Raw genomic sequence first — 15,870 nt, 5'->3', positions numbered from 1 at the left:
GACTATAATTTTATGGTTTAGACTTGTTTAAGAGCACAAATCAGCTCACCTGTTGTATGTAGAGTCAACTAAGTCAGTTCTTTATGGTCAAATTATGTTAAAATAAAGCTCAGATTAAAGTCCAATTAGATTAAGAGAGCTTCAGATAGAGTAGTACCTTTTCTTAGCATCACATTAGGGTGATCAGACATCCTTTACCAGGGACAGTCCCAGTTTCGAGCCCTGTGTCCCCTGTCCCTGCAAATTTATCCAAAACCAATGATTTGTCCCAGTTTTACACAAGAAATGTCCCAGGTGTCCCTATTCTTGACCAATTTGACACCAGCCAACAGTAAAGAGAGGCCTAAATTGTAATTTGTTAAGGTAAAATACAGAAAAGCTGCTTAAAAACGACCAAAGAAAACGTGACTATACTGACTCACATGTTAGTCATGAAGGGTCTCTGCATAAGTCTTCCTTAATTACGCACTTGTTTCACAATTTTATTATTACCGACCACCAAAAAAGCGGAGATGTCCCAATTTTATTTTGAAATTCTGGTCACCCTAATTAATAGACGAAATGGCTAACAAGATTGACTTAAGTTACATATTATTGCATAGATTGTACATTAGCCATAGTTAGCAAAGTCCATCCAAAGCAAATAACCAAAACAAATGCGATGGGAGCACGTGGTTCGGATTTTTGTCTTTTTTTTTTCTTTATCACGTTCAGACCATGGATTTATTAAAATAAGGTTCAGACACTCGTTCACTCATAAACTGTACACATTAGTTTGCACTCACCCCATGTCTAAGAGTTGGCTCTCTCTCCTTCTTCCAGTGAATCTGTACATTTACAATAGATCCATGAGTAAACACGCCATCTTTTAGCTCATTTATCATTTATTTTAGCACGTGGTCGTCGTTAGCCCGTGACCTTTGTGACCTTTGGCATCACTTTTTTTTTTTTTTTTCAGATTTTCAGATACTATATATGTATATATATAAAAGTATATAATTCACAAGAAAATTAAATAAATGCGTAAAAAACAGTGAATAAAAACATGTTCACATCAAAACAATTTCAAAGTTAAAATTTTAAGGAATAAATTAAAACAATTCAAAAAGGACCTAAGAAAACCAGCCTCGTTTCTCTTAATTAGGCCAAATGAGTTAGCAAAAAGTTTCAGGTCATTCTTCAAGTGTGTTATGTTTGATTTAAACTTTAAAAAAAAAAAATATCTGTGAATAAAATGTTTGCCTAAAATCAATAAATTGTTGATACCAAATATCTTTATAATCTACTAATAACCATTTTCCGTTTTTTTTTTTTTTTTTAAATAATACAAATCCACTTTTTTACTCAAAGTGAATTAAAACCATATGCATTTGTAGCACATTTAACAGCGCCCCCTAGAATATGATATAGAAAGCCAGTCATAATACACCCCAGTAGATGTTGGTAGACTATCTTTTTATCTTTACATGAAGGCACACCAGAAGGAAGGGTAAACACAATTCAATCAGTCAATAGGTTTTAAAATATTTTATTTAGATAATGCAGGCACAATATAAGAAAGTATGCTCTAAAAAGCTCTCAATAATAAAACAATGTTCCACAGCAAAACTGTTATCTCCAGAATAAAACAACACAGGTTAAAATTATCTATAAAAATTGGGGGAAATGGAGATGTTTTGTCTAAATTAGAATGCATTTGTCAAATAGAAACAAATCCTTTGTTCTGGCTCAACATAAACATTGATCCCCAACACAAATCAGTCACGGACATTATCTCACAACCCTTAAGCTAAACGAGCCAAACTAGTCAGCACAAGTAAAAAGCAAATACTTTCCCCCATTTTAAAGCTCCAACACTGCAGCAAGCTCCTGGGTTTTCATAACGATTGTGCACAACATAAGTCTTGATTAGTGTTCAAGCTTCGGGACAAGAACCCAACAATAAAAACAGTTTAAAGTGAATGAAAAGTCAGCCCTCTCTCTCCACCTCTAAGCGGTGGAGACTAAACATATTGATCCCTCATTTAGATGCATTCTAAAGATCGTAGAGGTGTTTTGGTCTCAGTGTTAGTTAATGAAGCTTGTCGGAGCATGGTCTGCTCATTGTTTGGCCCACTGGGTTTTCTCTTCCCACTCTGGATTTGGGACTGACTTGCCAAGTTTTAGACACTTAATGCCTCAAGTGACTTCAAAGTACTGTCTAAAAATCACAAGTCCGATGTTTTTTGATAGTTCACGTTAACATAAAATAGCATTATTACAAGTGTTGTATAATGTATTTGAGCAATCAACTACTGTAAGATCGGGCACATGAAAAAAAAATCTTTTTTATTTTATTGAGGCTGTTATCCCAGTACAAAATATTTTTTTACAGACTAGTTATGAATTTGCATAGTTCAGATCAAACTAAGTGGTGACAGACAATATTATTACTAGACAATGTTAGCAAACCCAAAATTAAAAGGACTCTTGGCAGTTAAAAAAGTACTGTTAAACTGTAAAAAAAAAAAAAAAAAAAAAGTGGAAACATATTTCTGAAATAAATTTTGTCCAGTTCTTCCTAAAACACCCCATTAATGCTACAACAGCAGTTACAGCAATAAGTAATACAACTGAGTGATTTTAATTGGTCTGACAAGCTGTCTACAATAATGAAAAACATTTTACAGTATTGAAAACACTTGTAGAAGCTCTATATAAAATCATTGGTCATATATATGTTCTCTATAGCGTAATACAATATAATGCTTAGATGCTATCCATGGCCTTGAATTCGCTCAGGGCTTGCACAGGGTTGACATGCTTCTTGTGGGACGATCTCTTGACTCTGTTGGTTTGGCCGTCATCCTGCTTCTCTCTCTTCACCAGTGGTTTCTTCTCCGGTGCCTTCATCCTCCAGGAGACAGCGGGCATATTCAGGGCCTCCATTCCTTTGTTCTTCTGGTATTTGGTGGAGGCCACGTAGGAGGCCTTCACTGTAGACACCACAGCGTTCATCAAGTTCTTGGCAGCCTGGATCAGTGACATGGCACTATCCAACTGAAAATGGGAAACAAAAAAAAATATTATTAGCAATGAAAAATTACCAACACAGTGAGATAAAAGAGATTAGGGCTGTCAAAAGCATAGGAAATCAGATACGAAAACTAGTATCCAAAACTAGATATTAGATACTGAAAAAATGCAAACCAGGACGAAACTTTTCTTGAACAATTTCAGAATAATCTTTATTTGAGCTACATGGTAACCAGTAAGTGCCATTTATGATGACATCAGAATTTTTAGTATTGTAACAACACTAGTGATAAGATAAACCCTCTTGAATATAAACACAACTTTCACAATTTGAACCAGAGCTGGCTTTTGCTATAAAGGCACTTAAATAAACCACACACCAGTAATAGAATTACCTCTATTAGAGATCTTACTAGCTTTATTTTGCCAACTATATTTTACTTCAGGGCAAATTTTGCCCTCTGAAACCTTGGCCTGATTTGAACACATGTTAACACTTTTATTAATAATAGTACTCATTTAATTTAGGAACAAGGCTCTAACTTTACCACCACCAGATGATATGATCATTTGTGATAATCTGCAACAATAGACATTTTCATCAACATTGTGAATGAATAGAATTAGCAACATAATTAGTAATACTACAGATTTCTGAAAAATATTTTGGGACAATGTGTCAGATCCACATCCAAAACTGTCTACTTTCTCTGGGTCCAAAACTAAAAAACATCATAAAATTTGACCACTCCCTTTTGAGCAATTTTGCAGAATACTGTGCGATAAAAGGTCCAGCCAACTGAGCGCGCAGAACAGTCTTTGGCAAAGGACAATATTTATGTTTTGTAGGAGGTTCATAGTTTAACATCCAACTGAGCCATGAAGGTCTCAAACAGTAACGAGCCCTCAGAGTCTGGCACAAACAAAGGTGATTTGAGGAATATTGAAAAAGGTCACTCTAATTTAAACTCCAGTGTTTAATGGGCTCTGAGGCTGTAGCTGCCACTGACTGGAGATCAGATGTCAGATGTCCAGTCAAGATTATTCAATAGAACCAATAAGGCTTAAAGGTCCTATATTAGGCAAAATTGACTCTAGAGAGCTTTAAGCAATATTTGTATGTTGTTAACTCATTAAAAACATACCTGGATTTGTGTTTTGTTTCATTCACACATTTTTGACTAATCCTGCATTATTGGTCTGTCTGTGCTGATCTACCTGTTCCTGTATTACATGACAGACCATATTTTCTGTTTGAGAAAAGAATTCAGCCTAAATTTGCAGGGTTTGTGTGTTAAACATGTGTGAATGGAACAAAACACAACTCCAGGTAAGTTTTTAATGAGGAAACATTATACTATAGATCAGAAATTAGCGTAATATGGGTCCTTTAATTAATATGAACAATAGACTTGCGCAAGTTTATCTACACATTTAAGAGATTGTTTCCAGCACAAAAATGCCATTATTTCCCTTATCTCTTTATTGTATACAAACATAAACCTCTAATTGCAATGCACAGTGTGAATTGCTGACTTATCTCTGCCAACAGCCCCCATACTATTAGAGCTTAGTATTTTTCATTTATCTGGAAAACAACAGATAATAGGACTATAATAACAACGTAGCCAGTGCATTTCATCAGATTAATCCCCCCATTTGGAAATGAGAAGTATCCAGCAGAGAGTTCACTGTAAATGGATGCAGTCGTTTTGTTTTCAAATTAAATAGGAACCCGCAGAGTATTAAGTTCTTTACATTATAGTAAATCTAGTGAAGTTTGCCTCTACGGGGCTTTGTTCATTATTTTAACACCGATGTAACTTTCCAGGTGGAGGGTCTACCACAGAGATGTAATTGCTTTGCCGGAAAAGTTCCACTTTATGGCATTAAAAGTCTTGTATTACACAAATCCACTCTTGTGAGCTTTAACTCTTTCCCCAATGAAGACGACATTTGACGACCCCCCCTGTTTCCTTAATGACGACTTTTGACACCTCCGCTGTATCACTAAAGACGTGATTTGATGACCTTTAGAAAAAGATTTTTTTCCGAAGTTAATCGAAGTAGTGACGATGGTAGCTTCCGGAAAAAACACAACACGAAACACGTGCAATGGAAAGATCGCGGCGCTGCGGCGCACAGTTTTAGAAATAATGAGGAGCGGACGTATTTTATGGATAAGTTTAGAGAAAGTGACATTTATTGATTTCAAAGTGATGATGAAGTTGATTATAAAGTGGAAAACTGTGATAGCGACGGACTTACAGAGAGTGAATCTTACGAAGATGAGAATGCCGCTGATGCGTCTGTTCGGATATCGCAGGACTCCATACAAACTATCCGGGCTTTATACTCGATTATGAACCAAAATTGCCCTGAAATCTGGATGTTGCCCAGGCTAGTCCTTTAAAATATTTCAGTCTTTTTTTCCAAGATGCGATGTATAACAGAATCGCTACAGAAAAAACGCTTATGCAGAGCTCTGCACACGAGAAAATAGACAAGATGACAAATACTGGACACCCACTGATGGGGAAGAGTTTTATTATTATATTATTATATTATAATAAGCTGAATTAGTTGAATAAGCTAAATGAGTTGAATAAATTAAATAAGTTGAATAAGCTAAATGGAAAAAATGAATTAGGTGCACACAGGTGTACAACAGGTAAAAACAGGTGCACACTTGGCTATACTGTATCTGGTGATATGAAATCTGTTTAAATACTTTGACAAAGTATATTTTTAATTTTTTTAATGAATATAGTACTCAGAACATGCAGATATCAAATGCTGAATGTAGTTTTTTGTTTTCGATTTTGCACCTGACCAGGTAAACTCTCATTTTTCAGTGAGCTGTTATACACCTATAAATGAGTTGAATCACATTTAAACATCCATAAATGAATAGTTCAGAGTCTAAGGTTTCCAGAGATACCAAATATGTCTGTGTTACAATTAAGTTCATGAGTGTAAAATTAATTCATAATCACTCGTAGAAGTCTGTTTTCTTTTATGCAATTATGCTCTATGGGTAGCCTTAGTAACATATGTATGGGTTGTTCCTAGTAGGCGTCCAGGGGGGAAAGCCATGCTGTAATGCTGTTACCTCTTCAAAGGCATACCCGGAGTTGTGTTTTGTTTCATTCACACATGTTTGAGTTAGGGCTGTCGCAATAACCGCAAAAATGAATCACCGCAGTACTAAGAGGCCCAGGACTAACCCAGGACTAAATCAAGACTGACCCAGGACTAAAGTGCTCCCGCATAGACTGTCTGGTGACCACAGGCAAAAGGACCGGCGCAGAGCTCGGCACCGCACGGAGGCAAGTGCAGCCGTCCCCTGATCACGCTTTGTGGACACTCTGCTCCGTGTGCTTGTGCTAGGGGCTCTCCCTCTTAAGTCCGCGGGTACCCGAGCCGGAGCAGGACTCTGACCTGAGCTGCCACAGTGAGAGCTGGAGAGATGCAGCAGCACTTGTTCCAAAGCCAAATGTTACTTCTCCTACGCTACACATGCTATATCCATGTGACAACCAAGGTACATGTGCATCTTAACAACAAGCCCATCATCGGAGAGTTTTCAGTGCCGCTAACTCCGGGGGATGTGGGGTGTGGGAGGGGCTGCGATATCACCTCATACCGCGGATGTTGAGCCGCTATACTGCACCGCAGGAGAAATTCCCTAACCGCGACAGCCATAGTTTGAGTAATTCTGTCTACATCTCCAAAACTCAAAATACTCTGTTCCACCTTGTGATGTTTTTTATATATTTTAGAGATTGGCAATTCTACTTCTGAAATTATCCAAAGAATTCTAGAGAAGTTTAAATACACAGAGGAGCATTTCCTGTATTACCACATGACATCACAAGGTGGAAGTCTGAGAGAATTCTGCCTAAATGCAGGATTTGTGTGTTAAACATGTGTGAATGACCCAAAATGCAAGTTAGAGGTCAAATGTTCGACTGGTGATTGCACTCACAGTAAGAATGAACGTTTTCCAATATATTTTAACAATAAAAACAAATATGAAATTTAAATGAAAAGTCTAATGCTATACTGTAAAACATTTCAGCATGTAGCATAGTAACATTGTGCAGTCTACTAATGTTTGCTATAGCCTGCTAAAGAATTCAGTCTGGCTAGAATAAAAATTGTAATGCCACCTCTAAACTGCTCCCCTGCCCTTTAAGTTCCTGAGGAGGTGTGCGGAAAGTAAACCAAGGACAAAATGATGGAGGGACTTACTCCGGACACGACCAGCTCTCCTCCCAAGTTCTGGACCTCGGCTTTGACTTTGCTGCAGATGTTGAGCTGGTGGCAGTACAAGGCAATACGCTGTAGGTAGGCCAACAAGTCCTGTTTACAAGTGGAGTCTGGGCACTGAAAGACAAGAGAGGAGAAAGCAGTGAGCGAATGTCTACACAGTTTTAGCAGGTGGTGAATAGATGTATAAATGAAAACAAGATTAAAGATTCTAAATATTATTAGCTGGTGGATCTTTGCAAAGGCACTCTCTTGCAATGACAAAGATAGAATGCTTAAGCCGCTCTCTTCTGGTAGATTCTCGTTTATCCACTGAGCCATAGGACTTATAATTAAGATCAAGATTAAACTTCCTTCTTCCCCTCACAAATGGTACAAAATCCCCACATTCCTTGAAATTGAGTACTATGTTATCCAGTAGGAAATGCCAGATCATCGAAGCAACAAATGTACCAAAAAAAACATTTATCAGTAATTATGAAGTGGAGTGACTTATATTTTTAACTGTTATACATTATTTTATCCTTGGCCCAATTCTGATCTTGGGCAGGACATTAGGGTACTTGCACTGGTACTTATTGGTACTTTCTGGTAATTACTCTGATAGTTAATACCAATACCAGACTGTATTTAAGTCCTTCCGAGTTATCAGTAGGCATGTCAAGATAACAAATTCTGAAGCTTGAAGAATGATATATTGCTACAAATATTGCAATAAATGATAATGCAAAATCTACTTCATGCCTGACACGATTAAAATAAAGCAGGATAATCACATACCATTTTAAATAAACATTATCACTAAAAGGCATGAGCTGCGACAAATAAATAGCAAATAAATGAACCAATAATTAGCCATAGAAGTGACTTATTCAACTCTGTACAGCTCAAATTTTTATTGTATTACAACAAAAATAACTAAAATCTTTCCACATCTGCAAAGAAAATATACCCACGATAAATACTGAGCTCCAAAATATGTAATTCTAGCTTTCATATATTGAAGTCGCTATAGTAATTATTGTAACAGGTCTAGGTACCAGCATTCTGCACAATAGACTGCAAAGAAAATGTCTAATTAATTAGCCTGTTACTATGACGTCTTGTGTTTTTAAAACCCAACAGAGGCGACAATGAATCAACTTTTGTCACTTTTTTCATTTTGTGGCACCACTCAATCTGAATATTTATGCGATTCTACAGTCCCCATGATAGTGCACTTTATCAAGATGAGTTAGGAGCAGTGTGACAGCTAAGGTAGACACCCACATTAGGGACGTGCTCACAGCCAAAATGACAAACACACGCCCACAAGCTAAGAGATTGATCACTCATCTTCTCCGGGTTAAGTGCATTCAAGATGAGCCCAGATGTAAATTTTTATTGGGATTCGACTGTCAATCAGTCTCTCTGGTGAGAAAATGATTTGGTTTGCAATATAAGACGCGAGAACTCCTTTGAGAGGTGGTGTGAATTTGAATAATTAAAACAATATAAACAGTCTCAAATTACTTAAAGCTGATTTTCACACCACAGAAGTAGAAAGTAGGTATTTAAATCGGTCTAGCTCGTCTGTGGCTTTGACAAACCCGTTGTAATAATACTTTTTGGGTGCCTGCATAGCTTTATAGCAGCTTTTTCAGACAGTGAATTGAAACGGGGGTGGAAAGCCCAAACACAATCAGAACACTGCTTTCAGCCCTTAATTCCAGCCCAGGTTGACAGGAATTACTTTTACTTTGTAAATGTAGTCTTATCTAATAATGTTTACGTGATTAGCTACAGACAGTGCTCAGTGGCCACATTTTATCACAAATTGCTGCTTTTGCAGTATAGGAAAACGGAGAGTGCCCCCACTTAAAGTTGACCATACAAAGATAGCAAATACGTCATTTGTGACATGAAATATAACACGTGTGTAAGTCTAAGAGGTTTGTCAAGATAGCAGGAAAAAATATTGAGGCAGTCCACTGTAAAAGCGTCAGACTAAGAATTTTGTCAATATAGAAGAAAACAATATTTTTAAAAAGAGTGAAGTCATATTTTTAAAAAGAGTGAAGCAATAAAACATTGCTTCACTCAGGTACTACATTGACAGTAGCAGTGAAGCAACAACATGTTTAAGAAACTGAATAAATTATCATAAAAAGCTCTTAAAAGCGGCAGGTGGAAGTACCTCCCAAATGCACCTCATTTACAACTGGCACCATTTGAATGTCTAATTATGTATACAGACTTGGGCTCTTCCTTCTGAAAGTGTTTCCAAGCCTTTTCCAGAGGTGTCTAAACAGCCTCCTGCCAGGACACTAATTAGGCCACTGACTGTTCTCTTATCTGCCAGTCATCCAGTTAGGAGCAAACCCCCCCAATACGCCTTACTCACTTAACTATCTCCACCCTAACTGCCTAAATCAGTCAAACACTCTGCGGTGACCATGAGGGTACCAGGCAAACAAAAAAGTCTGAAAAGTGCAAGTTCTGCTGGTGCAGCGCTGTCTAAAGGACGAGTCCTTCGGCAGCTGTTAATTCTGAGAGCAGGGAAAAGGTGAAGCAGAGGTAATGGAAGCCAATCTTTTAATTGATGGTCTGTTCACAGAAGGAGCTGGCCGAGGCAGCTTTGTGCAGTTCTGCAGTACAAGTACAGAGGCTCTCAGAGGCAAATGACACAAACAGTGTAGACTGATCATTTGTACAATCGCCATCACCATATTTATAACAATGCCAGTATGAAGAACTAAGGTGTCATTGGAGACTATAAAATACTTTGTTCTTTTTGTCATTGTTGTTAAAAGGAGTTCAATATGGAAATGAACCAAATAGCTCAGTTAATGTAAAAAAAATCTAACTCCAAACTTGATATGTAATTAATGCTTCATTTTATTAAACCGAACACAAACTGAGTTTTAACCTCAGTGCAACCATTGCCCTGAGTGCAAATGAGAAAAGACTATTTTAATTGTAATGTTATTTCCCCTCTGAAAAGATAATCAGGCTTTTCTTTCCCCAATCCTGCTGGGTCTATTAGGTCTACCTGGGTGAATAGCTGGATCTTAAACATAGAAATTAGCATTTAGAAAGAATTACTAATTACTACAAATACAACTGGAACTAGTATTGAATTATGTACTAGTGGAACAAAACACTTGTAGTACAAAAAGCGCTACATCGAGGCGGCTCTGATTAATAAAAGATGAATGGGCCAAGCGAGCTGATCTATTGAGGACCGTTATGCCAGAAGATGCAGGCTAAAGTAATCATTCATCAGTGAGAATGGGAATAACACATATATGCCCATTTTTTTAAAAGAAGGGTACAAAAAGTAAATTAGAAAAATAAGAAGTTTAAGAAGTGGAGGGGGAGTGGGGAGGAGCGCTTCAGGGGAGCAGTACGGAGCAGTAAATAACATGTCTGAATCCCACTGGGTACAGCAACAGCCTAAGGAGACACAAGAACTGACTATTCGACATCAATGTGTGGGATCTTTAAGCCAGTCACAGCAGCGCGAGGAGACTGAGCGTGCATTAGAAATATATACAATAGGAAAAGGCTGGAGAGATGCTGCCCTAATGCAGTGGTCCATGCTAATGAGGCAGTCCACTGTGAAAGCGTCACTTGTGTCCATACTCAGCTGCACTCAGGAAACCCAGCCACACACGTGAATACATTAGCGGTGCACAGAGGGGACGGTGACATGTTGGACTCTTACTCAAATGGTCAAATTAGTATCAGGCAGTTTCTTAGGGATGCAAGATTAATTGAAATTTGAAATATGACTTTGAATGAATGCAATTACCGTAATAAATTTGCAACCTTTTCCTATTTTATTGTACATAAAAAGTGCTAACCCTGTAGTTTACAAACATGTACAAATATGTTTTGAAATGTGATTCTTGTATTAGTTTGTCTGTTCATATTTCATTCTTTTTTGTCAATTCTTCTGGATGCATTTAAAATTAAAGGTGCATTGTGTAACTTTTCTGGTGGAGGGTCCGTCAAATGCTTTTCTCCATGTAAATGTTACTGCTTTGCCTGGAATGTTTCACAGTATGGTATTAAAATTTTCTATTTTCATGGAAACCAGACCAGACCAAGTCACAGGTCAGATCTGTGGAGAGGCAACCCCACTCACAGTCAGAATGCCTGTTTTTCTAGATATTTTTGAGCAGTAACACCACCTGTGATTGAATAAATGTAAGGTAGAGCTGCTTAATGTCATGCTCTGAACATTCCAGGCAGAGCAATGACACATCCATACAAACCAAAAAGTTACATAGTGAAGTTTGTAACGTATCAAAGCATCAAATGGTACAATGCATATCCAATCGTAAATGCAATGCTTGTCAGAAAAATTGCAACTGTATATATACACGGTAACTGTAATAATTCTTTTCCAAATCATGCAGCCCTAGTCAGTGTTTTTTCATGGTGTTAAAATGTTGTGTGGTTTAAATATGGTAGTATGACCTTTGAAAATTAGCTCATCAGAAGTTTGGATAGAAGCCTGTGTTCTTGATTTTCAGTTAAAATAAATTGCAAGTCCTTGAGCTTGGTGGGGTAGTTATATCAGGGTTTTTTGAACAAAGACATCACACACCTGTTATTTTATTCAGGTACTAAAAATCAACATCTCTGATTTTAGCTGTGTGAGTCTTTTCCAGTTACCTCCTTTACACAGTACTATTTAAATGCCCTCTGGATAACAATGAGCCAATTCAGACATTGAACAATGTTTGAGGATTGTTTCAAGTTAAAATATGAAAAGGGATGAAGCAAATCAAATACTGGCAGCACAAAAAGAAAGTATGTATGCAATGTTTATGTTTAACATTATATATGTGATGGTGACGATGGAAAGGCTAGGCCCCATTATTGCAGAACAAATGCCACAGAGTTCCACTGAATCCCATTATAAGCAGCAGACAGAGCCGATCCGCCTGACTCTGACCTTTCAGGACATTTCACCCCGAGGAAATGCCAATTTCCAATATTTACTGACACGCTGCATTCAGATGGGCTGCTGCCAGTAACCACCGGTGCAACACCAAAAAACAACAAAAACGGATTGTTCAAGAGGAGTGATGCTCTGATATGATATGCTGTTGGGGCCAATATCCAATTTGCCTGTGTGGAAATGGCCAGTGTGAAGGCAGCCTTTTCTGAGAGAGCTGGCTCTGACACTATAGTCCATATCATTTTTTTTTCTAAAGGTACCCATCAAAAATGGAATGAATAATAGTAGGTGGGAGAGGTTTGAAATGCATTGTAAATCTGCACTAAAGGAACAGTACTGTTACTTCAAATAGTTGCAATTACTTATACATCCAGATTATCCCCTTGTATACCAAAGGAAGACACAGTGGCAGTAGCTCAGTTGGTAGTGTGTTTGTCTACGTTTGTCCACTGATCCGAAGGTTGGCAGTTCGAATCCCGCTCTTGACATAAACATCATTGGTTGAGCGGTCAAATCCACTGACCCACAGGTTGGAGGCACAATTCTGGCTCTCACAGATGAATGCTGTCTTTATGTCCCTGGGCGAGACACTTAACCCACCTCGAGTACACTGGTGTGTGTGTGAATGGGTGAGTGGTTCCTTGTTATAAGGGGCTTTGAGTGCCTTGAAGGTGGAAAAGTGTTATATAAAACTGTAAATAATAAAAATAAACAAATAAATAAATAGGTACTTTGCAGGGACATCATGCAGGGGGTGTATTACTATGCATTTCTACGGTGTAATGTTCATCAGTTACCATAGAGACACAATGCACACATTAGCAATAACAACCAAAAAAGTTTTAAGATAGTCTGAAACTCAAGAGTAAATACAAAATGGATTTAGACACATCTTTTCAGAAGCCTGTGATCAATGTGAATGGCCATGGTCCTGTTCACGAGTTTGATTTTCAACAAAAAGTTGAGAGGGACCAACTGAAAAACTGTTTGCTAAACCAGCTCTTTATGGACAGTTTGTGTTAAATAAAGCTCAGATAACTTGAGTAACAGAGCTACAGACAGAGCAAAGCCTACAGTCAGCATCACACCTCCAAGGAATATTGATGGCATCAGCTGCAAAGTATGAAGTAAGTATTACAAGAGCCGAGCAAAATAGCTGAAGATGTTTAATTAAGCTAAGAGTGCATGTTGAAAATACAACAGGAAACCAGTCTAATTTTCTAAGTAGATCCATAACTGCGACTCAGACCTACTAATCATTTGTTTTCCCACCAAAGTGACAAGCCAATTTGTTTTCCTGCTGCCGTTCAGAGACAAAGGCAGACAAAACAACACAATGAAACCTTCATTTAGAGCGCTTTGACAGTGGCTACAAGAGGAACGGCGCACAGATTCAGAGCCCCACTTCAATAGGCATGTTTTAATTTGAGGCCTTACATTCAGGTGTTAACAGGATTTTGTTGCCATGGGGAATTCAGTGCAAATGAGATCTGGGATAGAGATCTAGGAAACTTTATAATGTCATCTTTAGCTTGAATCAAGTCATAGAAATGTGCATTCACCTCCTAGAAAGGGTGTGTGGGGGCGGATACAATATAAAAGCACTGCCACTGCCACCATCTTCAAATACATGTTAGATAGATTGGTTTCTTTCTTTGTGTTATACAGTCCATTCCTTTCAAACAAAAATATGACTTTGAATTTGAAAACGCATAGAAAATTTGTAATAAACCAGCTCTTGACTTTAAGCCGGGAAAGAAAAGGCATGCTTAAAGGTCCTAGATTATGCAAAATTTACTCTTGTGAGTTTAAAACCATGTTAGTATGTTGTTACCTCCTCAAAAACATACCTGGAGTTGTGTTTTTGTTTCCTTCAAAACCAATAAACCAGCTGCTCAGTGGCAGTTAGGTCAAGCATGGTGGGTGGTCTTGCCAAAATGTATGGTGATAAATTAGATGAGCTTTTTTCAAACAATCAAAAATGTGCTCAGATGTCATAAAGGTAACTTTCGCATCAAAAGTGAGTGGGTTGCAAACCTATTCATAACAGTGTGTCTCTGTTTAATCCCCGTCAACCAGGTGTTCTATAGTAAAAATTGCTCATTAACATTTTGCACATTTTTAAAACAAAACTTAAAATATTCTTGCTATTTTAATATGAATATATCACATCCCTGCATACATTTTAAGGAAATCCTCTTTGTTCTACTAAATAAATAATCAACTTAACTTCTCCCTGGACTGATAAATAAACTATTATCTTATACCAAGCACTTAAAAAGTGCAACAGTTTTGCCGATGTCTGCCCACCTCTGTGTGGCGTTAATATTTGAAGGGATTTTGACATAGTGCGAAATGACAGGGGAAATCTGAGCTGAGGGCAAGCCAAAAAGGCTCACTTTAGCGCCAACCACAGGGACCAATTAAATGGCACTCATCAATGTTTAATGTCCGCGTTGCAGCTGTCAGTCAGAGCCGTACTGTAGCACCTGTAAGCAAAACTCAAACCAGTGTGGATAAAGTCATTTTCACTGTGGGGCATGTTTGACATTCACAAATTTGACTTTGTTCACACTAACCTCAATTTTCAACTACATAATTGCTACATGAAAATACAACTGCAATAGTACATTAAAAAGTATAACTTTTATAAAACTGTCAGTACAGTGTATCCTGAAATGCCTTCCTGTTTTGATATTTTGTGCTGTTTTCTGGGTGATAAATGCACCTGATTTATTTTTTCCCCTTCACTTTGGGCACAATGGCCTTGAGGATACTTCAGAGTTCATAGCTGTAGTTTAAGAAGAGGACTATATCATTGCTTTCTGTAAATCTGACTAGCATTAAACGCAGCCAGGGGCATTTTTAAAAATATGCTTCTTATTTAACAGTCATTCTTCATGCGCGAACCCCCTGTAGTACAATCAACTTAGTCGCTGGATAAAATACAGCATTACAAACAATAGTGGCTTCTGATTGATGTTGTGGTGGACTCGGACATGGCATCTCTTACTTGAACTGGACTGTAGTGGACTGAGGGCTGACCCTTGAACTGCTGAGCTGAGAATTTGTGTGCTCCCTGGGTGAGTTTGCTTCTCCACTGCAGTAGGTAATTTACAACCCTGTCTGCTGTAAAGCGTCTAGGGCCGGTGCGGGATTAGACTGACCGGCCACACAGCCCCACGGATCACCATAAATCTCTCCTGATTGAATGCAAATTGGAAAAGTACACTATGTATGTCAGTATACATCATGAGAATAAAGCTCACACTACCAGCACATAGCAAGCACATGGCTCTTCTTTAAATATGCAAGTTTCTGTGCACGTGTTAGCGTGTGCATGGAAACTGTTTATGTGGTGAGCCTGGGAGGCTGTGGAAATTTATGGGCTACACAGTGGCTAACACATTTGCATTATAAATCTCAATTACATAGCATTATTTGTTTACTAGTCGCCCAGATGGAATTCTCATAAGGTGCCCTGCAGAGGAGGTCATAAATTGTTAATAAACTGCAGTGCAGACCTTTGTACGGTCCTGACCTAAATCCTGCAGCTCATCTTCGCGCTACACTCATTGCTTCAAACTTTAATGTGGCTCCATTACACATATTTAACAGATTTTCAGAAATCC

The 15,870-nt window shown here is 38.0% G+C and overlaps 1 protein-coding gene across 1 annotated transcript in view; it reads right to left on the bottom strand.

Annotated features, from left to right (window-relative positions):
- Positions 1–1,512: 1,512 nt before the first annotated feature.
- Positions 1,513–15,870, bottom strand: part of ctnna1 (catenin (cadherin-associated protein), alpha 1) — a 62,768-nt gene continuing 48,410 nt past the window's right edge. The window contains 2 exon segments of the mRNA XM_055159001.1: positions 1,513–3,039; positions 7,270–7,404. Coding sequence (XP_055014976.1) covers positions 2,749–3,039; positions 7,270–7,404 — 426 coding nt within the window. The 3' untranslated portion in view covers positions 1,513–2,748.

The sequence above is a fragment of the Boleophthalmus pectinirostris genome, unplaced genomic scaffold (genome assembly GCF_026225935.1).
Source record: "Boleophthalmus pectinirostris isolate CB_2022bp ecotype Guang Dong unplaced genomic scaffold, ASM2622593v1 HiC_scaffold_23, whole genome shotgun sequence".
In the NCBI taxonomy this organism is placed as follows: domain Eukaryota; kingdom Metazoa; phylum Chordata; class Actinopteri; order Gobiiformes; family Gobiidae; genus Boleophthalmus; species Boleophthalmus pectinirostris.
This window is presented reverse-complemented; position numbering and strand designations above follow the sequence as displayed.